We start from the raw sequence: 26386 nt of genomic DNA on the forward strand, positions 1-26386 counted from the left end.
CCAAGAGTGTCCTCGCCAGAGAGCATACCACCAGATCACGCCTGGGGCGGGTGTCAATGATCCACCACCCCCCTTGCCGGCCACTCCCGAGGTAGCCGTCCCCCGGTGTCCAGTGCCAGAGTCACTTGGGACGTGGGCCCAGCGGGAGTGTCCATGCTGCGGGCTCCGTAGGAGGAACAGGCAGATTCTTTACTGCAAGCTGCGTTCCTCATTCTAAAAGACTTGGAGGGCGAGGAAGGGGCACAGAGAATTTGCAGCTGGCCCGAACTAGATCCTGCTTCACCAACCGACTCCCGAGGAACATCAGGAAAGGGGGAAGGGGTGGGGATGATGAGCAAAAGAAAAGCGCCGAGTTCCTTGCTAGGCTCGCCTGCTCTCCACTTCGGGTAATCGTTCAAAACAAGGAAATCTGCCAGAAGACACATTAAGTCTGTAAGAAAAGAAGGCTCCAGGCAAAGAGCTGTCAGTCACAGAGAAAAATCAACACAGTCTTGATTCTCCTTTCCCAGTGAAGGGGCAGCTTCGTGCTCAACCTTCTCCCCGCCCTCCCCCATCACACACAGTTACACAACTGTGAAGGCAAAAAAAGGATTTTTTAAGAAGTCACCAGGAAAACTGATACCAGGGAGTGGGGGTGGACCAGATGGCTCTGCTTGTATGAAGGCAAGGGCAGGAGAGAGAGGCAGGAGAAGAGGGAGGCCCAGCCCGGGGTCTGGGGTCTGCACTTCATTCCCAGGCTACTGGGCCTCCCTTCCGGCAACTGGAGGACCAGTCCCCAAGAGCCACTCAAATGCTCCAAGCCATCTGGGCCTCACCACAGACACATACATTGGAATGACATCATCAGAATGACATTGGGACTGATTCTGCATACCTAGCAGCTGCCCCTTCCCTTGCTGAAAAGAGGGTCTACTCACTGAATAGAAACACATTTCTGGGGTGCTTTTCCATGTTGCTAGGTGCTCTAATGAGCTGGGGCCCCAGTTTCCTCAGGAAAATCATATGACTTGAGATGAGAAGGAAAGTTCACCCACCATGGCCAGAGGCCATTTGGCCTTTGAAGAGCTCTTGTGGTTCAGACCCCACTACCTTGTTGATCAAGGTTTTATTTCCTCCACAAGCCAGGCTCTTTTTTTTTTTTTTTAATGTTTTATTTATTTCTAGGAGAGAGAGAGAGAGACAGAGACAGCGTGAGCAGGGGAGGGTCGAGAGAGAGGGAGTCACAGACTGAAACAGGCTCCAGGCTCTTAGCTGGCAGTCAGCACAGAGCCCGACGCGGGGCTCGAACCCACGAACCGCGAGATCATGACCTAAGCGAAAGTTGGACGCTTAACCGACTAAGCCACCCAGGCGCCCCTCCACAAGTCCAGGTTCTACCAGAGCTATGCAGAGCACGTCTTCCATCTGCTGGACCAGGCAACCTCAGCTGTCTCTCCTCTACTGTCCTCCTGGCAATTGTAGTCAAGAGGCAGACATCTTTATTTATTTATTTTTTAAATGTTTTATTTATTTCTAGGAGAGAGAGAGAGAGAGAGACAGCGTGAGCAGGGGAGGGTCAGAGAGAGAGGGAGTCACAGACTGAAACAGGCTCCAGGCTCTGAGCTGGCAGTCAGCACAGAGCCCGACGCGGGGCTCGAACCCACGAACTGCGATATCATGACCTAAGCGAAAGTCGGACGCTTAACCAACTAAGCCACCCAGGCGCCCCGAGGCAGACATCTTTAAACACACAGACTCATCCACTTGAAAGAGGATCTGGGAGGAGAATTGCCACGCCCCTTGGAGAGTGGGAACCATCCAACCTGACTCCACAACACCTGGATGCAACGGCCCAGCAGCTCACTTTGCCCCCGCTCCACAGCCCCTACTTGCAAAAAATATCTGCCATTGTATCCTAGACCAAAGGGGTGCTGATCTCCCTGGTATACGTGCTGGTCTCAGTGCAAGGGAAAAGCACAGACTGCTGATAAAAGTCACTCTCGACTGAAGGATAGAGGTTCCCAGATATACCACATCTGCACCAGGGCTTGGCATGGCCACTGTCCCCTCTTTGGGGGCAAGGCTGGCATGAAATCTCAGACCTAGAATTTCCAAGTGTCCTCTCCCACCCAGTGCCTTGGATATCAGTTTTCAGTTAAGATTTGCTCCCAGGGAGCCCAAAAATGACCAGGGGCTACATAAGCCTATATTTTACATAACTTCCAAAACTCAGGGCACCTGGATGGCTCAGTCAGTTAAGCATCCTACTCTTCACTTCAGCTCAGGCCATGGTCCCAGGGTTGTGAGATCAAGCGCTGCATCAGGCACTGCACTGCTTGTGATTCCCTCCCCCCCTCTCTCTCCACCACTCCCCCACATGTGCATGCACTCTCTCTCTCTCTCTCTCTCTCTCTCAAAAATAAATAAACATTTTCAAAAATTTTTTAAAAATTAAAAAAAATTCTAAAACTCTAAAACTTCTCTGACCAACAATATTACCAGTACCATCCTGGTTCAGATTTGATATATCTCCAAAACGCATATCCACCCTTTATTTCTTTTCTTTTTTAAGGAAAGCCCAAACGTGGCTTTCTGTTATGAGTGCTTTAGCGAAATGCGGCTACACTGGGCGTGCTGACAGCCCCTACTTGAACCGAAAGCCTGTCCTGGGGATGCCAAGCAGAACCGTAAGGTGGCACCTGTGACCAGCTGCCACAGAGTAACAGACTAGATGTGAATTTGCACTTGTCATTCCTAGGGACACTTCAGTACAGCCTCATGGGGTCTACACACCAGTTCTGCCAAGTGTGTGCAATTATCCCTGCTCAGCAAATGAGAAAATAACGAGACTTGGCCAACGTCTCATGGCTGGAAAATTCTGGAACTGGAATTACAGTGCAATTCTGAGGTCTAGAAAGCACGTGCTCCAGGCTCCCACGCTGTTTTCCCGTCAGCCTCTCCTTCCCCATGCAGGCAAGGATGTTCCCATGCCCTCCACTCCTGGATTTCTGGGGAGACCCCAGGAAGACTGAGAGCCCTTGGGAAGATGCACAGGAGAAGGCTCTCCATGTGTGACCAGTCCCCTCAGGAGAGAGGCTGCTGGGGAAGGCTGATCCACAGAGCGACAATGCCTTGCCCTGTGCAGCAGGCCTGCAGCACCAACTCAACTCTGCAGTTAGGGCATCGAACTCACTTTCCCTCTGCTGTGCACTTAGACACGGGCTTCACTTCTACGGGTGCCGGAGATGAGGCCTCAGTGTTCCCAGTGAACATGCCTGGGGAGCAGGGAGGTGCCAATAATGACAATCGATCGGGAAACCACGTCAGAGTATTTGAGGGGAAAAAATAGTACCATTTCAGAGCTAGAAGAAGCATTAGAGATCATCACCTCAGGGAATCCCTTCGATTTGCTTAAGGAAATGGGCCCAGAGACTTTAACGACCTCGCCCAGAGTCACAAAAGCTATTGAGTGTCAGTGTTGGAATTGGATCCCAGGACTCTGGAAATTGTTTTCTGTCCCATGACAGAGTCTCTATTGCACAGAGTTTTTATTTTTGTTCTTTGACAGGTGGGGAAACTCAAGAGTCTCAGAGAAGTTGAGTGGCTTACCCGGGCTGACACAGTAGGTGGTAGAACCAGACCTCGGATTCAGGGCTGTATGACTCTTCAGTGCATGTATACTTTTTCCAATACACTGTTAACATCCTTTTTTTTTTTTTTTTAATGTTTTTTATTTACTTCTGAGAGAGAGAGACAGCATGAGCAGAGGAGGGTCAGAGAGAGAGGGAGGTACAGAATCTGAAGCAGGCTCCAGTCTCCGAGCTAGCTGTAAGCAAAGAGCCCAATGCGGGGCTTGAACCCACGGACCGTGAGATCATGACCTGAGCCGAAGCCGGATGCTTAACCGACTGAGCCACCCAGGCGCCCCACACTGTTAACATTCTTGAAATTGCCCCCTGCCCTTTATGAAACTCCCTGCCGACCACTGGACTCTGCTAAAGAAGTAACTCCTACCCACAGAACCAGCATGGCAATCACTAGCACCTCAACAAAACAGGCCTCGCTAGCATTAGAGATGGCAAACAAAACACCAAGATTCCAAGAGTGTTCCCCAACAAAATGGCCCTGGGTTTGCACAAAGACATGCTGTGGAGAAATCCCTCACGGACCTCCCTAAAGCCTTCCTGAGGTGAGGGACAGCCACTGCATGTTCTCGAAGGCCTCCCTCCAAAGTGCCCGCTGGGAGGGGAAAGGCTCTGACCTCACCAGGAGAGACTAAGCACCTGGAGAAGCCAGAGTGGCTGTAAGAGTGGCTTCTCTCAGCTGCGCAAGTGGCCGACCGCTGTGGCCACTCCCACCAGGCAGATACGCAGTGCACATGCACACACGCACACAGCTTGCGCCCCACGGCTACACACATGCACCTGTGCCCATGCCTCAGACTTGGCCTTACACATGCAGACGTGCACACACACACACACACACCACACACGTGCCCCATCTGTGGCCTCTCCCCTTGTGCTTTGCTGTAGCTACAGCTCCACTCACCTCCCTCTTCTAGAAAGCTCCAGACGCCCCAGCTGACCCAGCCCCTCAGGCCCTGGCTCGTGCCATTACCAGTCCAACGATTACGGGGCTGGCTCCAGAAGCACCACATTTGCTGCCCGCCTGGGCCACTAACAAGGTCTGGAGAGAAAAGTCAGGGCAGTTTATGACAGCTCCTAATGATGACTGCTCTTGGTAATGACCAGCTCCGCAGCGACCCGAGTATGAGCTGATTACGGGCTCTGGCTCCCACTCCCCACGACCAGAGCAAAAGTTTCCCGGGGGCCCTGACCGCAGCACATGGCCCCTTCCCTGGCCGCCAGGGATGCGTGCTGACCTCATCAGGCCGGCCTCTGGGGGGCTCCTTCAAGTGGTGGCCCAGAGCTGGCCCAGGCCCTGAGCCCTCCCTTAAAAGAGGTGACTTGAGGGCCTCCTCTCTCACCCCTCCTCACCCTTGCCCACAGACCCCCTATCCAAAATATCTCACTCGCTGATGCCTGAAGTTCTGCCATTTGCACATACTGCTTTGGATTACTGAGTACCTTCTCTTTCTGGTCCCCTTCCCTACCCAAGGTCTTCTTTTAAGATGTGAGTAAAAACATTTTTAAATGGGCTCCTGATGCCTCTCCATTGCCAATAAGACAAAGGTTCCATTCTTTAGCATGGCATTCAAGGCCCTTCACAAACTGACCCTTGCCTGTTTTGTCAATCTCATTTCGAAATGTTTGCCTCCACCTACCTTATAAGCTAACTGCAAAAAGACTCACCGCTTCCCAATATACAGATAATGTCATACCTCCATGTCTGGATCTCCCCTGGGCCTCCACATAGAATGTTCTTCTTACGCCCATCTCTTCAGCCTGACAAACTCCTACCAATTCCTTGGAGGACAACACAAGGTATCTCCTCTCTGGAGCTTCCTCTGACGCCTCCCCAGGAAGAACTGTCCCCTTCCATGCTCCCACAGCCCCCTAACTATTACAGGAACTTCAGCATATGATGACACGGCATTATGTGTCTCTGGGTTTCCCTCCATGTCCCCTCAGATGGTAAGCCCTCTGAGGACAGCCACGACATCCCAACCATCCTGCCCAACCATTCTCACGTGCACTAACCAGTGCCAAGGCAGACATGTGATACCCCCTGAAAACAGACATTTATTAAATCTCTAACACTAACATGCCATTAGTTCACCGAGGCACCTCAAAGGCAGGAAATAGCATATGAAGTAGCACCAAAGTGCTCAGTGCCAGGCCTGGGAGGCAGAACAGAAGCACCTTCAGGAAGCCCATGGTGAACTTGAAGCTTTGGCTTCAACATGGCACCAGGAATGGGGGGGGTGAGGTGTCCCAGTCTCCCATGAGCCTTTCCACAGATCTACCCCCCACTCCACCTCCAAAACTCACCCGCTCCTATTCAGTCAGATAGAGGCAGGAGAAATTGGTTGCTCTCACCTCCTCTGGTGGCTCTATGCATGGCTTCTCCCTTAGAATCCAGTGTAAAAGGCACCACGGGACAGAATTGGGCCCACTACAAATCTCCCCTTGCTTGTACTTATCTGCACAGCGATGAGCTCCCTTCTGGCCAGCTAGGGTTTTACCTTCCTTGCCAAGGGCTCACCTCAGAGTTCAGAAAACCTGTGGGGAGGAAGAGGCAGTCTCTCTGGCTTTGACTATGGGACTCCCTTCTTCCCAAGCCCTGCGAAGAAAGGATACAAACACTTGTGTGTGCCCACTGGAATCTCCCTGGGCGTGAATCCCAAAGTCAGCATACGCAGTACAAAGCAATAGCAAGGCCATGTACTCACTAGAGGCTCAACCAGTGTGTGTTGCATGTAATCTGTGCAAGAGTGCATACCTTCTGCAGATAGTCTGATTTGCAAAAGAAACACATACACACCCACACACCATATACCTGTTTCTAAATGAAGAAGGTTAAGAGTAACGAAGCTGTAACCTGAGCTCCTGGATGCTGAGCATTGCAGGCATCCAAGCCCCTTTGTGCCCCTGCATCTTAGAAAAGTGGGCCCCTTTCCAGTTAGCCCTGCTCCCTCTGGGCGGAAGAGTCATGCTTACGAGAGGCTGCCCTCGTCAGGTCAGCTGCCTCGCCTCCATGTCTCAGCACCTTCCCCACGGCACACAGCAATACTTAATGACTGACCTCCTTTCCTTCTGTAGCTGAGCCCCGCCTGGGGAGTTGGGGGGGAGGGGGTGCCATGGGCCCATGGCCACACTGAATGAGTAATCACCATAACACACCAGCTCATTCTAACTGCAGCTCCCTGAGGAGCAGGCCCAGTGCCAGGGACCCCCCACCCTCCCAGCGGGGTACACAGGCGTCCCAAAAGCCAACTCCTTCCATCGCACCTCAGCTAAGCCTTTGCGTGCCCAAGTCTCCGGCCAGGGCTAAGCTCTAACACAGGATGCCGACTTAGTTGCTAGAGCTGAGAAATGATATTCTCTACCCATATTTGATTACCTGAATTAGGTTCTGTCATTTTAAGAATTACAAGTTGTCTGGGGTCTTGACTCCTTTCCCGGCCCTTGTCTTCTGACACCAGGAATCCCTGTCTTTACTTTCTCCATTACTCTTGTCTGAGGTCAGAATACTCATCTCCTCTCGTAAAGTTCCCTGAATTTTTCCAGCCCCCACAGAAGACCCTCCCTCCTCAGGCCTGAGAGTTGAAACGACGCGGGAGAGCATCTGAAGTTCCCAGAGAACACAGACAAGTGAGCATGGCCAAGGGCCTGCCTCATTGACCAGATTCCTATATTTGCTGAGGACAAAAAAACAGGTCCTTGGCTCAAAGCTAAGACTGAAGGAGTACAGGCAAGTCCCTGGGGCCAGGAGGTAAGCGTGGCGGGCTGGGGGTGCTCACCCTCCAGGTGCCAGCTGTCTCTGCGGGTTAAAGTGCTCCCTCCACAGACACAGAGCTAAAGGGTTCCTTCTGCTGTAAAGCCATTCCCAGAAGCTGAATGGATCTGTTGTGGAAGACACACCAGTGTGAAGTGATTTTCAAAGGGCTCACAAAGACCTCTGAGGTTCTTCCAGAGGGAGCCGTCTGGGGGAACACGCCGATGAACACTCTTTCTGGCGAGGGAGAGCCAGAGAAAGCCGCCTTCCTGATCCTGCCTCAGTGAGTGAGAACACAGTGTGGGGAAGCAGGTTCCTCATTTTTCCCTACCGCCAAAGCACTACTTTGGCATCTCTTTACAACTCACAGACATCCTTTTAGAATTTATAAACGCCTTCCCTTAATTCCTGCCCTGAAGAAATACTCCTCTATTCCCCTAAATATCTGCCAGCTAGTATGCATCTTCCACCTGCACACTGATCCTCAGAGAGCCGGCCCTACACACACACACACACACACACACACACACACACACACACACCGCCCCTTCTGCCAGGAAAGCCCAACACCACTCACGCTCAAGACTTAACTCTCTTTAAAAAGAGAGCGTGGATGCTCTCTCTGCACGTGAGCTCAGACCTCAACCTGAAACACTCTTGCAAATCACACAAGTGTCACCTCTTCTCCTGGGTCCTTGCTTCGTCTCCCTGACTTACCAAGGGAGTTAGAATGAGAAGGACCTAAGTCACAGGAGGTGCCTAGGAACACCTGTAAATGCGGTCCTGCAGTAAGGCCCAAGGCCAGGGTGATCTAGAAGCTCCAGACTCCGGGACCAGGATCTTCAGAGACCGAGCTGTTTATCATTCAGTAGTCCCTCCCTGAAAAGCCGCTATAAACAATTACCACAATAGCTTCCTCTGAAAGGCTTAGAAGGCTTTATTTCATCTCCTTTCTTTTCACTGCCATTCGCTTGTTCGCTCAGCCCTTCACTCAAACATGCCATGGGCACTTACTACCGTGGCACCTCCAGAGCCACATCTGGCCCCGCTATTCCAGACGGATCTCTCAGCAGTGAGCAAAGCCAGAGGCCCGGGGGACACGTCCGCAGCACTTTTTGCCACTACAGTCCAAGCTCGGCAGAATTCACAAGGAGATTCCACCCCCTGGCCCCCGCGTCCTGGCCCCGGCTCCCAAATCATTCAACAGGGCCCCGCCCTCTGCCAATTTGGTCCAACAAATGCCTCTTTTCCAAGAAACCTAAGCTGCCCGCTTCAGGTGCACCTCCCTCGTAACATGTCACAGGCTGTCTGTGTGGCGCTGACGGAAGCCGTCCTGAGGTTGCCCCCTCTGAGCCAGGAAGCCCCCAGTGCCAGTGCTAAGTGGCACTCCAGCCAGGGAGGCCCACGCACGGGCCCTGCCAGTCCCTACTCCAGGTCCTCAGGGCCACGGCGGGGGTGACAGTGCCGGTGACAGGCTGGGCCTCTTACACAGCAAAGCTATAGCTCAAATATTTATTGTATGTGTCTGGCTTTCACACGGAATTTGCAACCTGCCCGTTACCAGTGTTTACCTTGGTAGAAATTCACGGGAAATTTTCGTCTGAACAGGCCCAGAGTTTATTTTACTGCCAGATAAACAACTTTCTTTGATAAATCATCCGTGTGACAGTGTTCCTGAAAGACTAAACAAAGATTTCAAACGTAATCTATAGGCCTTTGAGAAGCCTTCCAAAGCTAATGCATGTTTAATTGGCTGCTCGAAGCAGGCTAGGGCAGGGCAAGGGCCTGACATTTCTTTGGCCATTTGTTCTCCTTTAAAAAAAAAAAACAGATTGGAGCTCCTGGCTCATTTCTGCAAAACTGGACAGAATTCACCAATATTGAAATGCTCACTCGCTTCTCTGAACACAGCCTGTTTTTCTTGGCTGGAGGGGGTACATCTCACCAATATCACAAGGCGAAGCAGCAACGGCTGTTTTGGGGACACAGCCTAAGAAAAAGAAAAGGGCGGAGGGCAGCACAATACACAAGGGCTTTAACACCTTTCCTAACCAGAACCCAACAAAGTATGAATAGAAAAACTCACATCAGGAATAGGATTTCTAAAAATCACACACACACACACACACACACACACACACACACACACACACACGAAATACGCTCTGGAGCTGTATACAGTCAGCCCAAGTTCCATGAGTTCTGCCGTCACAAGTTTCCAGGGACTTCCACTCTGATGGTGCCTCAAGGGTATCATCAGACTGAAAACCAGATCTAACTTCTAGTACACGCAGGGTTGTTTGGGGGTTGGGTTGGGTTGGGTTGGGTTAACTCTAGCACCTTGAAGCTACACAAAGCTTTTTAAAGTTTTTCCAAATGGGCTTCTTAAAAGGCTTCTTCAGTTGACTCCTCTGTTCACCAGAGAATTAACCAGAATATTCCATTCCATTTCCTAAAACATCTTTTGCCAAACAAGCTGATTTCATTCGTGCCAGAATCCTTCTACCTAGGCTAATTTCCATCCTGAAATAATTCTTTCCAATAAGAAGAGATCATAATTATTACGGATTGAGCAGCGGCCATGTTCCAGGAACGCCACACACTTGACTGATTCAATTCTCCCTACAACATAGTAACACAGGAGTCACCACTCACGTTTCGCAAGTGAGGAGACACATTCAGGGAGGTTAAGAGACTTTCTCGTGGCTGCTCAGTTTATAGGGTTGGGACTTAATCCAAGTCTGTCTGGCCCAAAGCCTATGCTCTTTCTACTGTACTACCTGCTTCTCCACAAAGAAAGACAGCAATGACTGCTGAGCTCTTTCCGTGGGGCAGGCACACATATCAGTCCATTTATATCCACAAGCGCTGAGAGCAGTGAAGGAGCACCCTAGGCCCCCCTCCGAGGGAGCTTCCCCAGCACTCCCAGCAGGATGGGAGTATGTGAAGGAGGAAGGGTATGAAGTCTGGACTGGCTGCCCAGGTAAGTGCTGGTGGGAATGGAAACTGTAACGGATGCCAAGCAGAGCAGCCTTGGGCAATCAAATGACTAACTCCTTTATCTGAGTCTTATTTTTCTCAGTCCGTAAGAGGAGCCCTGGACCGGCTGATCTCTGAGGTTCCATCCAGCTCTGCTTATCTTTAGAATGACGAAGGGATACGAAGGAGCGACGCAGCACCCAAAGAAATGGGCCACACGTGCAGGCTGTGAACAGCCCCCTTATGTTATCTCAGCCCTTCCCCTCCACCTTTCTCCACCCACGCCCAGGAAAGCTTCACAGAACAGAGGTGAAGTTAAGGGTCAGGCCTTCTCCTGGCTCCCCGTCTCCATGACAGTTTATGCATGTATCAAATGATAAGGGGGACATTTTGCTAGGTCAAGCAAGCCAGACACAAAAGGACAAATGTTGTAGGATTCTACTTATATGAAGTACCCAGAAAGGTCAAATTCATAGAGACAGAGATTAGATGGTGGTTTCAGGGGGCTGGGAAGAGTGGGAAGGGAGGAGCTCGTGTTTAGTGGGGACAGAGCTTCAGTTTGGAAGGATGAAACATATCCTAAGGTGGACGGTGGTGAAGGCTATACAACACCAGGCATGTACTCAATGCCACTGAACGGCACACCTAAAGAGCTGGCGAATTTAAAAAGATAAAGGAATTTTAAGGAATGGGGCAGAGCCACTCAACCAGAGAATCACCAGTAGGAGAGTACCTCACAGGACATCCATCCACACCATTTGGCAACTGACTGTCCCAAGGAGTAACCCAACCGGACCTGGACTTAACCACAAGGAGGGGAAGTCCTGTGTCAGCCAATCCTGAACCAGTCGTGCCCACAGGGGAATCAGTTTTAGGACAAAGAAAAGCAATCACTCAATATGATGCAAGGAGGGGTCAGGGCTGAAAACAGAATTGGGAGTGGGAAAGAGTCCAATAAATATGCTGAGAGTGGAGGATAGAGGGCTTCGAAGATGCACCTCTCGTTTCTCTGGGGAGAGTCACAAGGGCCTCCCTCGTCTGCCCGGGACAGGTCACTGGGCTACTTCTGTCCCTGGAAGGCACACCACAATGAACGTTCAGTGAGACCAGCCTGTGTGCCAGCGCTGGGTTCCTGACAGGCAGCCTCATCTGCTCACCAAAACCTATGCCTGGGTCTATGAACTAGAGGGGAAACTGAGGCCTAGAGAGGTTAAGGGATTTGACCAGTGTTGTAGGAATGCATACACTGGCACCGGAAGGGCTAAACTCAGCTCCAGGGAGCGCTGTGCCCCATCCACAGACCCTCGCTTTCTGTGTCCTTTGTCATACTTTAGTATACTTTCTTAGGTTCAAATACACTAAAGAAGAGTGATTCCAACTGAAATTTGCTTTATCAAGTATCTTCCTGCCATTGTAGCCAAGAGAGACTTAGGGATGGAGACTGGGAGCACTAGGCTCACCGGAAGGGGAAATGTGGCTCTTTCCCACCTTCTCCCTATGGTGCCCTGGAAGTGGCTTCCGAACCCGTGTGACCTCAGCCCAAACTGCCCAGGGCCTGATTCTCTGACCAGGACCCCATGTCTGGGGCCTGCTCAGAGAGTCTCCAATCTGAGGCCTTGGGTGAGCAGGGAAGTGATATCACCACTGGCCCAGCCAACCGAAGGCTTCAAGGCTTCTGGTTCGGCCACGGCCTCTGCTCTGGATGGCACACCTCCATGCCTGAAAGGCTACTTCGTGTGGGACACAGGCTGCAAGGCTGTGAGCGACGCTTCCCATGCACTTAAAGCACCGAGCCGTTTTCCCACACACGAGATGCCTTAACAATCCCTTCCAAATAGTTACAGATTTGTAGCTGGGATATACATTTTAGAGATCTTCAATGACACTAAAAACTAGTTGTTTTCAGCCTGCTGACTGCACGCCGGGTAGCAGTGCCCTTCCGCACATCTATTTAATTTTACTTTGACCGAACTAGATTTCTGAATGTGTTTTGTTTTGTTTTGTTTTACACACACGCATATACACTCACTCACCTAAAACGGGGCGAGTAGCTTTTTTTGAAATTAATAAACATGTTATACACAGTCACTTGGAAAGGAAGCTTCTCCTTTTACAAAAAAAAAAAAAAGGGAGCCCAGTTTCCATTATACCTACCATTCTGTCATTCAAATACTCATCTGACAAACTTGCATCTCATGCCGACCAGGGAGAAGAAGACACTGTCCCAGGAACTATTTAAGTACAAAGAGGCCTTGTTTTGTTCATTCGAATACACGGATTATCTTCCCAGTTTAACATGAGGTATGTTTCCTTTGTCAGTTTGATACAAACGAATAGTGCGTCTCATAATTAGTGGGCATCTTACATTAGGTAAAACAGGGTCCAGGACACAGACCCTGCTCTCAAGCAGCTTACAGATGTTGTAATGACCATATTGGCAGCGCACGTTCCTCACCTGCGGGAGGAAACCCAAGGTTTAGTTTGGAAAGGCTGAACTTTGTGCAAGAGATCAAATTGCCCTGTGGAGTCCAACACTGAGGCCTCCAAACAGCAACGCAGCCAAGACACCTTGAAAGAAGAGCAAGGCAGAGTGAGAACAAATTAGTGAAGGTTCAGGAACCTCTGAAAATATTTCTTTCCTGGGAAATACTCCCAAACGCTAACAGTGAGAGCTGATTTCTTTTCTTTCCTATTTGACTCCTTTTGGTGTTACACAGTATGGTTTTACTCTTTATGAGGAAACATATAAATAGGGGGAAAAAGCCTTCCAGAAGGTAAGGAAAATTTCTGGGGGCAAAGAAATCTTTTTTCCACAGCAAGAAAATACCAGGGCAGAGGACGCTGCCACCTGAACTCTCAAGCTCAAAAAACTGGAGAAGACAGTCCAGGAGGAAGGTCCGAACTATCTTAGCAAAAGTACAGCACCACACACGTTTCTATCAGAGAGCTTAAGGGTGTTTACAGATACCGGAGAAGCTAAAGAGACTGGCTAGAGGCGGGGTCCGAACCCCACAGCAATTATAAATCAGACCCCCACACCCCTGGGATAAGCTAGCGTGAAGGAGAGATGACTAGGGGCACCGAGTTGTTACCAGCAGGGTTGCTGGTGTGGCCGCTTGCAAATACTGTTTTGGCCTGTTTAAGAGAAAGGAGTGGCACCCCCTTGTCACATAGCAGGAAAAGCAGAGAGAACAAAAGGCAGAGCGGCAAGTCCTAATTTAAGCGCGGCCGGCAGGCTGGCCACCATGTTGAATTCAGGGACTCTGCACCATCTAACTTTTGGCTTTTCCACATCTGGTACTTGATCCAGGCTGCTCCAGCTGCATTCCTGAGTACCGGCACACGGGTGTTTCTGCTGATGCTTTTCCCTGTTGGGGGGAAAAATGCGCTCTGAACTGAGGGGGTACAGTGGAGAGACTAGCGGCCAAGCAGACCTGCCAGGGATTTAAAAACGCACTGCCTGGGAAAGAGGTGACAGGTTGTGCACGCCCAGCTCCCCGGAGCCCGCAGGAGTCTGAGGACGCATTGGCAGGAGGGCGAGTGTGTGTGCTGACCCAGAAGGAACGCACCCCCTTATTCCTAGAGCTCACAGAGAGCCTTCCAACAACCTGATGCCTTCCCGCCAGGGATGTCAGGGCCACTTAATGCAAAGTTTGATCCCTGGCGTAGGGAGTAAAACATTCTTTTTCTTCTCTGTTGTGTGTCAGCTTGCATTGCTGAATTTCTTTGTTTCCTAACTGAATCCCATCAGCGTGGCTGACTGCCTCACTTACTTGAAATGAACTGAGCTAAGAAACAAGTTTCTCAACAAGGCTGCATTTTCCAGGATGCTGAGAAGGGCAGAGCTAAGCTCAGCTCCTGCAGAGTGAGGGGGAAAAAAAGATCCTATTTATTGCCTTAGAAGAAAATTACAAACAACAACAAAAAACAAACAAACAAACAAACAAAAAACGCAAAAAATCTCTCCTGCATCCAGTTCAAAGAACCTTGGCATACACAGTACCCACCATGCTGAAGGGATAAAGGCCTCCAGGGCAAAGCCCAACGGCCGTTCTTCTCCTAAATGAGGAAGGCAGCATGACAGAGAGTAAAAGAACTCCAGGTGGCAAAGTCAAATTCCTTATTTATGAAACAAGTGGACATGATACGATGACCTGTAGGGTCCAGGAAGACCTCAAAAATTCTCTGAACCCAAGAAGAAAATAGTCGCAGGGTGGGAGGAACGGTCCCAAACAAAGAATCGCTCCGATCTGCCAAGACCTGATTGGTTATTAAAATAAGATCTGTCCTCCCTCCCTCCCATAAGCAGTAAGCAGGTGACTTGCTGACTCAGCAGGCAGCAACTACACAGGGGAAAAGGATGTCCATCCCCAGATGGGTACGTGACACCCTCAAGACCCCTGCCCTATACCGTGAGGTCAACCTTCCACATTCAAATTCCTTTCCAAAGCTCATCTCTTCAGCCCCTAAAGAATGTCTCTAGGGGAGTCTGGGTGGCTCAGTCAGTAGAGCGTCCGACTTCAGCTCAGGTCATAATCTCACGGTTCGCGGGTTCAAGCCCCGCATCGGGCTCTGCACTGATGGCTAGCTCGGAGCCTGGAGCCTGCTTTGGATTCTGTATCTCCCTCTCCCTCTGACCCTCCCCTGCTCAGGCTGTCTCTCTCTCTCTCAGAAATAAATAAAAAACATTTTAAAAAAAAGAATATCTCTAGTTTAACTAGTTGCCACAAAGCCCCTAATCACCAGAATTATGGTGAGCAAGTGGAAATGGAGGGAGGAGACCTGACGACAAGTTCAGGTTGGTAAGTTCTAGACAGAGAATCTGAGCATGAAGACATGGGTTCTCTTCTCACACCTCCTTAACATTAACTTAGCCTTGAGTTCCCACGGCCCGCTCCTCAGTTGTTGAGTTAGGTCATGACTCCATGATTCTCTAGAAAAATCACTGACTAGTGTTTTAAGAAAAAGTGTTTAATTAAATTCTAATTTATTCTAGATAAGTATTTTTGAGTACAGTATCTAGCACAGTGCTTTGCTCTCAAGAAACGTTGAAAAAAGGGACACAGGAATCAATGAAGGTTCAGATACATTGAATTTGAGTTCTGGAATAGGAAGGCATAGTCAGCCAATCGCCTGTACACACAGAGTTCCAGAATTTGCCATCACTCTTCCCTCAGGAGGTGAGCCTGATAGAAATCACTGAGCACAAAACATCATCTAATATATTACCTTTCAGAGCTTACTCTAATACGGTTCCCTCGATTTGTTAGAATATCAGGGGGCCAACTTCTAAAAGGGAGCGTGCTGATTTACAGTATCTGAAGAGGATTAGTGAAATCAAAATGTGGCCCCTTGGGTATCCCTTGTAAGGATTCCTTGGGATCACAGCCATATCTTAACAGATTCCTTCTGCCCCAGCCATGCAGCCAAAGGCTTCTCGTCAGGGTTTCTGAGAGAGTTTTCCTCTATGTCCAAGTGCATCTTAGGGAAGGAATCTCAGCCCCATTTGTGGAAGAAAAGCTTGTTGCTAATGCAGTGTGGGGCTCTGCACCCACAGATGCTATAGCAGGAGACATATCATGATACCCTGGGCTTTCACCACCCCCTGATGAAGCAAGGAGGTGAGCATCAAGAAGCAAATGTCACTACCAGTAGATGGAAGGGTAACCAGAGTCTGCACATACCAACGTAGGCACGCTCTACAATTTCATCTGACTACATTTAAAATGGCAAAAAGAGGGGCACCTGGGTGGTTCAGTCGGTTAAGCGTTCAACTCTGATTTCAGCTCAGATTATGATCTCACGGTTCCTGAGATAGAGCCCCACGCCGGGCTGTTAGCACAGAACATGCTTAGCATTCTCTCTCCCTCTCTCTCTGCCCGTCTCCTTGTCACTCATGCACACATGCGCTCTTGCTCTCTCTCTCTCAAAATATATAAGTAAACTTAATAAAGAAATAAAATGGCAATAAGAAAAAAGTTGCAAGTCAAAGACAAGCGGGAAAATGCACACCAGATTAATCTTAGAGGCCCTGCGTTCCTCCACCAAGAACAAAGGAGGCAGAGACAGCTAGGGCAGAAATAAAGCATGCCAGACATAGCCGTCCTCAGGAAGCTCTCTGCGGCAAAGGGTCCGAATTCTCCCACTTGGGGTCTTCAGTCATGATGACAGTCCTGAGAATGTATGTGTCACATATACGATTTCCTTCAACTTGCATGTGCAGGCCCTATTTGTGTGACTTAGGCCCAGCGCTTTGCCAGCACAGGACCCTTTCGTACCGTTTATTGTGTTTGGTTAATGAAAACATGGCGTTGGCAGCCCCGAATGGACAAAGACTCACGTTACCTACCGTTCTGCTTCTCCTGTTAAGGAATCTCGAGACATGCCCTGTTCAGTGTCAGGCTGAACCTTCCTTCAGCAAGGTGGGCCTGGCCTGAGCCGAGCCACTTTTCAGCATCCGCATAAAATAGAAGGAGTCGGCCCTCCAGGTGGGTGCGGTTGACAGTTACCTTTCCCAGAGAAGATAGTCTCGGGGTGTCAGGTCTCCTATGAGACTGACTACAAGGAACCATCCCTGAAAGGCCCCCTGAGATCCGCTCCCCAGGCCACAGCCAGCCCTTTCCCCCTGGGGCTGCAGGTGCTGATTTGGAAGCCCTTTTAACCTCCCAACAGAGTGACTTGGGAGGAAGGGAAGAGAATTCCCACTACTGGAGGGATGTCAGTTGTCTGTGCCAGGAAGGACTTGATAGTGGCCCTTCTGAGCGCCCTCAGCATTGGACAACAGCCTCCCTGGATAGACACCCCCTCCCCGGGAGGACACCCCGTGTAGTCATTTCAGAGCGTGGGCATGGTGGTGCTGACACCTAGGGGTGGGTGGAGAAAGAGCCAGTGTGGACGGAGGGAAGGCCAACAGAGCTGTGTGCAGGACCGCCCGGGTGCACCTCCAGGAGGCATCCAAGGAGTGGTGTCGTCTCGCTGACTCCTCCATCTGTCTACCTTCTACTCCCAGCGAAGGTCCCCAAGAGTTGCCCAGTGATCCCTCACACAGAAGGGCAGATGCCAGGTTTGACTTTGATACAAACTAGCCAGCCCTCTCCCCTGTCTAGATTTCCACGGGCCCCAGAACAGCAACCATTCGGGGCGAATGGAGGGAGAGAACATAAAAGATGCGTCAACGGGCTCTCTGTTCACCAGGGATGCAGATCAGGAAGAACCAGGGAAAGCCAAACCTCCCAGAGGCAGCCAGGGGCGCTTTCTTACCAAACTCGCTCGCACAGAGATGTTCAATTATGGCTTCAGATTTCAACTCGTTGTCACATGGAGGACACACAGTTGTGCCTAAGAAAGGAAAGGAGGAAGAAAAAGGAGCTGTGAGTTCCAGGGCTAGGGGGTCTGGAAGGAGCTGCCCCTGAGGAAGAGGTGGGTCCCAGGGCCAGGCTGAAAGCAGTGAAAGGTCTTCTGGAATTTCCGAAGGGCAACTAGAGAATCCAAGAGAAGAGTCCTGAAGGCCTGGACCTAAAGCCAAACAGACACGGTTTCTTGCAAACCTGTTGAATACGGCACAACTATTTAAGCCAAAGTTATCCAGGGCTGGGGGGGGGCTGGGTCTGTGAACTCTGATGAGGTGTGGTGGTCCCTGGGAAACACATCTATTCCAGTTGTTTCTGGTTCTTTCCCCCCTCTCCCTTCAATATCCCTCTCTGACTCCTGCCCCCTTCTCATTCCCAAACTCCCAACAGGACAGCAGACCAATCTGACCTGCTCTCTAGGAGCCAAGAAGGAAACACAGCCAGACTCACAAAGTCCAGCCGCAGGCCCTGAACACCCCGCTCCAAAAGGGCTATTGCAGTGCGAGTTCCTGCCTGCCGGGTGGGAGCTGGGGGGGCCGGTGGGGGCTGGGGACCGACTTAGCAAGAGCGGCCAAATGGGAGAGCCGGGAGCGGGGGTGGACGGGGGACCCTCTGAAGGCGTTTTCACAACACAGTGAAGGGCTTTGAAGAGGAGGTGTGTGTGCGACAGGCATGAGGGCCACTGCCAGGCACCAGGCACAGGGGGAGGGCTTCTGAGGCCGGGGCCAGAGGCCTGCTCTGAGCCAAAATACTGCTGGAGGGGATCCCTGGGAGGTAAAGCGCCTCTGTGAGAGGACAGGCAGAAAGGGGGCAGTGGAATCCCCCAGAAGGGTGAGGTAGCGTCTCACCATCACCACCACCCCCACCATCATCTATCAGACTCTAGGAGTCGAACCCACGACCCAGGAAAGCATTTGCAAATTCTAAGGGCACTGCACCTTGGCCAACCACCAGAGGCCAAGCCCGGCTGGAGCTGCGGAGCCCAGGAAAGCCACCCCAAGGCAAAATGGTAAGAGGTGAGGCCCTGGGTCCTCCCCCTCACCACCCTCTCCTCTCCTGTGGCTTCTCTGGCTTCTGTGGCTTCCGTGGCAACATCTCCTGCTTGGGAGTTCCCCTGTGGCTCAGTGAAACGGGCGAAGCCTCCCCCAGTGCAGATGCTGTGGAGGGAGCTGCACAGCCCCACCAGGCCAGGGCTGCCCCCAGGACTTATATGGTCTGCAGCTGGTCATTCCCACTTCCAGGCAGGATCCCCTCATGGCCCTGCAGAGACCACACCCCTCCACCTTCACTCTGTACCCAGGGCCAAACACCATCTACGTCCTCGGGTCTGTAAGAACCACAGCTGCACTCCAAGCAGAAGACTGTGACTGCCTTTTGGCCCAGAACTTGGAAATTTGCTTTTCAGCCAGAACTTGAAATCAGGTTCTGGAGGGAGAGTTTCTGACAAAGGGAAACACTTACCCAGAATTTTGCATTATGGGTCTTGCTTCCATGGGGAGGAAAACAAGGAAAGGAGGTCCTGCGACATGGGAAGGACCTATACCAGGAATGTGAACTGTGCTTTGGAGTTTTCCGTGTTTTATTATTATTTTTTTTAAGTGGGCGTTATTGCACTGCAAATTTCTACGAATATCATGTTCACCGAACAAGTAGCAGGGCCAGGGCTGTGAGAATACACAACACCACCGCCCTGGCGCGCGTGCGCGCGCACATACACACACACACACACACACACACACACACACACACACACCCGCTGTCATCTCCTCTGGACCCTCTGAGTTCCTGATCTGACTGGCAGCTGAGGGCTCCGAAGCCAACAGGGACATTTTCTCGGTCCTATCAATTAATGCTTGACCTTCAGTGCCACTCAAGGTGGAAAGAGCTCTTGGGGTGAGCTCTGTGTGCTCTCCACAGGGCTAACCCCCATCTCGACTTTTCTTACGGCACTCTGGAGCAGCCCGATCCGGGGAAGGGAGGAATGTGTAATGCAATATTAATCTGCGCCCCCTCTGGTGTGTCCTCAGGGCCCTGCAGGCTGTCTCAGCAGGAAAAACTTACCATCCGAGAGGGAGAACTAAATCACTGGTGGAGGGTGTATTTAAAATAACATTTAAAGCAAAGGAACCAAAACCTGAAAGGTTTTGTGTCTCATTAATATTTTAGGGAGAGTAGAGGAGAAAGTCCCACACTGGAATTCCGATTAAGTGATCTTTCACAAAAATCAATGCACACAGGCGCCCAGCTTGCTCGCTCTCACTCTCTCTCACTCTCTCTCTCACTCTCTCTCACACACACACCAACACGCACACACCGATACACAAACACATGCACACAGTTACACACAAACTCACTCTCTCCCTCTCTCTCTCTCTCTCACACACACACACACACACACACACACACACGTGTGCACACGCGCGAGCACAGCAGGTCTTCCCTGACCAGCTCCTTGATCATGAAGAAAGGACCCTAAGTAAGAAAGGCTCTTGCGACAAGGGCAGCATGACCTCTACAATCTGCAATTAACACAGCCAGGCTGGTTTAATGCACAGCAGGTCTAAGCGACAAAACTAAAACGATGTGCTCCTTCACAGTACTTAAATCAGTGACACCTGAGCGGGAAGGAGGCCCAATAATTTATCGGCCTGGGACCATACAGGTCTCATGTAAGTGCAAGATTTAGAAACATCTTTCCTGGAAAGTTTATGAAGTTATGGCTCTTCTGGTAACAGATGTGGATGTAGCTGGGACATCAGCCTTTCGGAGGGAAAACCATCTTTTGACTCCTCTCTCACTGTCAAGTTTATCATGGCCACAAGAGCCTGCCCAGTACCCCAAAACATGACCAATTACGTGAAAAGAAAACAGCCTACAGCATGCAGAGATCCGCGTTGCTTTGAAAATTTGGTTTTGATTTCAAAGAATCAACAGAAAGAATAAAAGTAGCGCATGTGTGTTTATTCTCACCCAGAAGTAGCGGTTCCATTCTGGAGCCACTAGCCATGTGGTAGTTTGGTCTGTGTCAACCTGCCCCTACACACACACACGTGCGCACATGCGCGCACGCGCACACACACACACACACACACACACACAGCCCTCCCAGACCCACCTCAGCTGACAGTGGCCAGGCAGCCTCGGGGGAAGTCCTGTGGGACTCCCTCCCACTGAAGGGCTGCAGCGCTGGGGAGGAGTGGGTGCTCTCTCTGGGCAGGGCCTCTCACCAAAAACATTGAGGGGAGAACCAGTCCCTGAGCCCCACATCTGACTGCTCCTCAAGGGCTTGTCTCTGTTGGGCAGCTGGCCTTGGGAGGGTGACTGCCTAGGCACTGCTGGGGTAGAGGAGAGGGGAGAGGAGCATGGTACCGAGGCCCAGACTGAGGAGATAGCAGACAGTGAAAACAGTAGCCAAGGAGTCAAAGGCAAGACAGCAATAATTCGGTATCCCCCTACTTCCACCCCAGCCTTTTGTGGGCTTTGCTTCTCCCTTTATAAAGCAGGCACCTAGCCAGTCCCCATCTTCCCCTCTGAAAGTGCTCCCCCCACGGGCTCCATCTCATGCGCCTGGGCTGTCCCAGAAAGAGGCAGCCGGGAGTGGAGCAGAGGCCGCTGGGGCAGAGCTGGGCTAATCTCCGGGCCTGTGAGGAAGGGGAGAAGGAAAATCCTGTGGGCTGCAGGGGATGGCTCCTCACCGGCAGAACACAAAGTGCTTTGTTTGCTCTAGGTAATTGCTCGGCTCTTGCTCTCAAAGGGCGCGCTTCCCCAAAGGTTAACCCTGTGCAGACACCCAGGAAGTGGGGAGCAGAGGTGTCCTGGTCACTGCAGCCAGGCTGCCGCCTTTCCCACGCAGCAGGGGTCCATGCCACCTAATGTCCATCTCTTTGGACCAGTCTCCTCCCTCCCTAGAATAACCAGGAGCATCCGAAATTTGGGGCCCCCTTTCCCCATGCTAGCCTGGAAGAGTAAGCCCTTCAGAGGACACTTTTCCCTCCCGCATCCCTTTGAGATGGGCTAAGCCAGCAAGCAGCTGGTCCCCCACCCTAAACCCCTCCTCAGAAACCCCTCAGGACACGTGCCCTGGTATCCCTCATCCTAGACTATGTGCCCATCTTTCAGCCTCAACTCCGCTTCGGAAGAATTCACTTCTATAAAAGTCAGGCCACAGCGCTGCATTTTTTGCTCGTTTATTTTGATTTTTTTTTTTTTTTTTTTTTTTTTTTTGGCCTCTCCCGGATTTTTTTCTCTCCCACTCAAGAGCTGCCCTTTAAACGGGAGGGGTTCGGAGAGGAAGCCCGGGCCCCTCTGGGGCTGTTAGGAAAGTCTCCAATTTGCGGAGCCCCACTCCCCAAGGAGAGATGAACAATGAGCTAATTACATTTTTATCTTTCTAATTACCTGAAGATTTGTGTAAATGGGAGAAGCAGGGGGTATGCAGGGGTGAGAGGAGCAGCTTTGCAGCCCCCAACCCTCCCCAAGCGGTTCACCTGAATAGGGTGGAGAAACAGAAATCCTCAGTTTCTAAACTTTTTTTCTCAGCCCGCTTAGCTCTGCAGCCTTCCCCGAGCTCCGAGGCCGCGTGACTCGCCAAGGAAAGCTGGAGGGGGGCGAGGGGTGTTTGGCTTTAGGGGGTTTTTTAATCCTCGTCGAACCCATGAAAGTAAACGAAGCTGCGCCTTAGCATTTTCTCGGCCTTTCTGGGCTTTCTGCACTGTGGATTTGGGTGCTTTCTTCCTGGGGCATCGCGTCTCGGGTGTTAAAAACTTCGAATGGGGACTCGGTTCCCTCCCAGAGGGAGAAGGGCTCTCCTTCCCTGCGGAGCATAAGGCTTTGTCTCAGGTAAGGAGGCAGCGAGCCTGGGTCCCAGGCAGCGCCGCTCCGGGCACCGCACCGAGCTGGCCTGGGGCTGGGGCGCAGCCGCCGCTGCCCCGCACGCCCGCCGCGCACCTGGGTCGGTCGAGGTGCCAAGCGACACCTCGGACGGACGAGAGGACTTTTAAAACTCGTTTCGCACAGCTTGAGAGCAACCCCCAGCGAGCGCGTCCGAACTCCAGGGAGGAGCGGCGGGGCCGAAGGGGGGGAGGGGGTCGGCGTGGCAGCGGCTGCCCCGCGGCCGGTCCCCGGGTCCCCCGCCCGCCCGGGTTGGGGGGCTCGCGCGCGTGGGGAAGGGGGCGGCCTGACCTTGGGGCTTGGAGGCCTCGGTGGCATTGGGCGGGGTCATGGCGATGCAGACGTCGCCCTCGGGAAACTTGTCACACTTGAGCATCTCGGGCCAGTAGAAGCCGAAGAACTGCATGACGGGCTCGCACGAGTCGCGCACGGCCTCGCAGAGCCAGCGGCACGGGTAGATGGGCCGGTCGAGGCAGACGGGCGCGAAGAGCGAGCAGAGGAAGACCTGGGTGCCGATGTGGCAGTTCTTGTTGAGCAGGGGCACCCAGCTGCTGGCCTGCTGCTTCACCTCGGCCATGGTCTCGTGCTCCAGCAGGTTGGGCAGCACCATCTTCTTGTAGCCTACGTTGTGGCACAGCCGCAGGTCCACCGGGATGTCCACGCACTGCGGCGGCTTGGTGTAGAAGCGCCCGCTCTGGTAGGAGCCGATGTCCGACTGGAAGCTCACGTAGTCGTACTCGCTGGCCGAGCCCGCGGCCAGGAGCCCGGCGGCCAGCGCCAGCAGCACGCCCGGGGCGGCCCAGCGGCGGCCCCCAGCGCCGCGCCCGCTGCCCATGCTGGCTCGGCGCGCTGGCTCCCGCGACGTCGGGGCTGCCTCGGCCGCCTCCCCGCGCGCGTCCCGCCGCAAACTTCCAGGGACCTCCGGGGACAAAAGGCGCCGTCCCCAGCGCTGCCCGGCTCGGCGGCCGCGCGCTCCTGCCCGGTGCTCGGCGGGTGGCGGCCCTCGGCCTGCGGCGGGCGCCGCGGCGGGAGCTCGCGCGGGGAGGGGAGCGCGCGCGGCGGCCAGAGGGCTGCTGCCCCGGCTCCCGGACGCGCGGCGGGCCGGCGGGCGGGCGGGCGAGCGGGCGGGCGCGCGGCACCTACTCCCGAGGCTGCAGGACTCGAGTGCCCGGTGCTCCTGTTGCAAAGCCCTCGGAGTCTCCCCGCGCAGCCAATCAGCTCCCGGCTGCTGCGAGCCGCACTCATTTAGCACGTCAGTCACCGGCGCAATTAACCAATCGCTTCACTTGCAAGAGGGTTCGGTTTACTAGAACTAAACCCAGGTCAACACCCCTTAAAAAACAAAACCAAAAATAAATAAATAAATAAACAGCACAAGAAGTAGGGAAAGGAGAGGAAAAGAAGAAGAAACGGACAGGAAAAGGAAGGGGGGAGAGATAACAGTGTGGGCTGGATCAAGAGCACAGTTAACGCTGGTCAACTTGAGTCGGCTTGAAGAAAAGCCAGGAACCTTAACAGTACTTGCGAATCCATGACCTAATGAAAAAAAAATTTTTTAAATAAGCTTTTTCCTCATTTCAGGCAGCAGCCCACCGGTCAAGCAGCCAGCCCACCTCCCCGGTTTGGTCCTCCCTAGCTGCAGTACAAAGGCAGATCATTTCAAGCAAACCGGGGCTCAGGAAGGCTGAACCAAGGGAGGTTTGCTTTTAAATCCCCAGCCGTCCAGGCTCGGTTCCTGCAAACCCAAGGCGAAGGTGTAGTTGGGGCTGCTTGCTGGTTTAAAAATGCAGCACCTCTCCAGGTGGGACAACGTGACCTTGGCCAACCTCAGACAAAACCGGAGGCAGTAGGTAACTGTCCCAAAGCTGCTTGGGGTGGGAAGAAATAATTCTCACAAAGGTGTTAGCTTTGGGAGGACAGGAAAAGAAAGGAAAGGGGAAAAAAGAAAAGACCTACTCAAGTCCCAGCCTGACAGCACGTCTTCTGTGTGCACACATATGCACATTGACATGTTTGTGGTGTAGAAAGCCAAAACATTAAAAACACATGTGCACTTATCAGTGTGGCTTGTGTAAATATCAAGTCCATCACTCCGGCACACATGCTACATTCAGAGCTGGCCCAGGAACCTCAAGTCAAAACCCAGGGTCCCCGTTAAGGCAGAAGGCAAAAGAGTGTATCAGTAGATAGACAGCCAGGCCTTCTCTGTAGGCAAACCCCCTTGCCCCAAAGAAACAGAAGTCTCCCTGCCCTCAGACCCCCTGGGAATTTTTTGTATATTTTCCACCTTACCCTGAGGGAGAGCTGGGAGTGACAATGACTGACCCCCAGGACAGGTGACAACAGCAAACATCTCGTGAAGTTCGCTAGGTCTCCACACCACTTGTATCTCGAAGTGTGGATGGAGGGAGGACGAGGATGCCGAAACCCCACCTCTGAGCAGTGTGATACTACCACATGTGGCAAACGGGCCACAGATCTCAGAGCTCAAGGCAGGCACTGTAGGAGGTGCTGCCTTGCTGGGCCAGCTTGTTTGTAGAGCTCTGGGGAGCTTGCTTTGGACTCTGCAGACCTAATTTCTTGATGGACAGGTTCCAAGTGCAACTACCAGAGCTCATGAAGAAGCAAGGCTCTTTTCTTAAAGCACTCATGCCCATACAGCGACTGTGATTCGGCCATGCACACCGAAAGCAGCTGCATACGGTCATCCTGTCTGTCATTTCTCGGCTCATGAAAGGTGCACCAAAGCAAGAGAGTCAGAATGAAGGGAAAGAGATGAGAGAGATAGAGCGAGACTTTGGATGGCCAAGGGTTAATCCTCAAAACAATTGGTGATACTCAGCCCAAGAAGCTGGGGAAGACATTCCTCACAGAGAACAGACTGCAGGAGCCTGGGCAACTGTGGCTCAATTCAAGGGGCATTTAGAGAAAAATGCTGTTTGGTAGGGGGTCCTTTTCTTTCCTCCAGCCAGGCCCTAGGTCCCAAACCAAATGTGTCTGTTTACTCACTCATTGGAACGAGTTGCGTTTGTAGATAACATCCTCTCGCCTCTGAATGCACGCTTCGCTGACCTCTCACGCATGTTTACAGTTTCCCCCAAATGGTGGGACCTCGCGTCTATCCACCATGAAAATTCTGGAAAGGAACTACTTTCAGTAGTAGAATTCCACCAGTCTCGGAGGGTCTCAAGGAGTAAATCTCACAGTCAACACTCATGAGAGGACCTAGTCTGCACCTAGTTGTTCCTTGTGGACTTTGATCACCCCAACTCCCAACCCCCACCCCATCTTACTGCTTGGGAGAGAGGCCTCTTGGGCTGTGCCAAGGACACAGTTGTCTTGAGGACAGACAGGGAGTGTGAGTATAACTAAGAACCCAGAATCCTAAACCCAGTACACTCCTGTCTCTTCCAAAGGCCCAGCTGGAAAGGAAAGACTCGGGGTCAGCACCACTGGTAGACCAGAACCCGCACCTGGGATTCTGGAGAGTGACTGACTGCCCACTGCCAATCAGTTCACATGTCACCAGGCATAGAAGCCTGAAAACTGTACTTTAGAGGTGCATACAGTTTTCTGTCCTTTTACATATTATCAAAACTTTGCACTTCAAAGTCTAGTCTCCCTTTCCCTAATGACAAGCATTTGTATATGTAGAGGAGAAAGTTCTAGGACAGAGATTCCTTAAGCATGCTATTGATGTGACAGAGCTCCCAGAAACCAGGGCTTTAGAATGTGAGAGCTGTGAGCCAGGAGGCACACCTCCCTTCCTTGAACGGTTTAAATGAGCAGGG

The 26386-nt window shown here is 52.0% G+C and overlaps 1 protein-coding gene across 3 annotated transcripts in view; it reads right to left on the minus strand.

The window, feature by feature from the left end:
- Nucleotides 1–23754, minus strand: part of SFRP1 (secreted frizzled related protein 1) — a 255675-nt gene extending 231921 nt beyond the window's left edge. For 2 of the 3 annotated variants that reach the window (XM_039253402.1, XM_039253400.1), the window contains exons 1-2: nt 22887–23754; nt 17617–17694 (exon numbers count right to left, since the gene is read on the minus strand). In XM_039253402.1, the coding sequence (XP_039109333.1) occupies nt 17617–17694; nt 22887–23430 (622 nt within the window). In that variant the 5' untranslated portion in view covers nt 23431–23754. Of the gene's footprint in view, nt 1–17616; nt 17695–21944; nt 22519–22886 lie in introns of those variants that run through there. The other variant, XM_039253401.1, reaches the window with a different exon arrangement.
- Between the last annotated feature and the right edge of the window lie 2632 nt (nt 23755–26386).

This window comes from Hyaena hyaena, unplaced genomic scaffold, assembly GCF_003009895.1.
Source record: "Hyaena hyaena isolate Hyena2069 unplaced genomic scaffold, ASM300989v1 scaffold_446, whole genome shotgun sequence".
Taxonomy (NCBI): domain Eukaryota; kingdom Metazoa; phylum Chordata; class Mammalia; order Carnivora; family Hyaenidae; genus Hyaena; species Hyaena hyaena.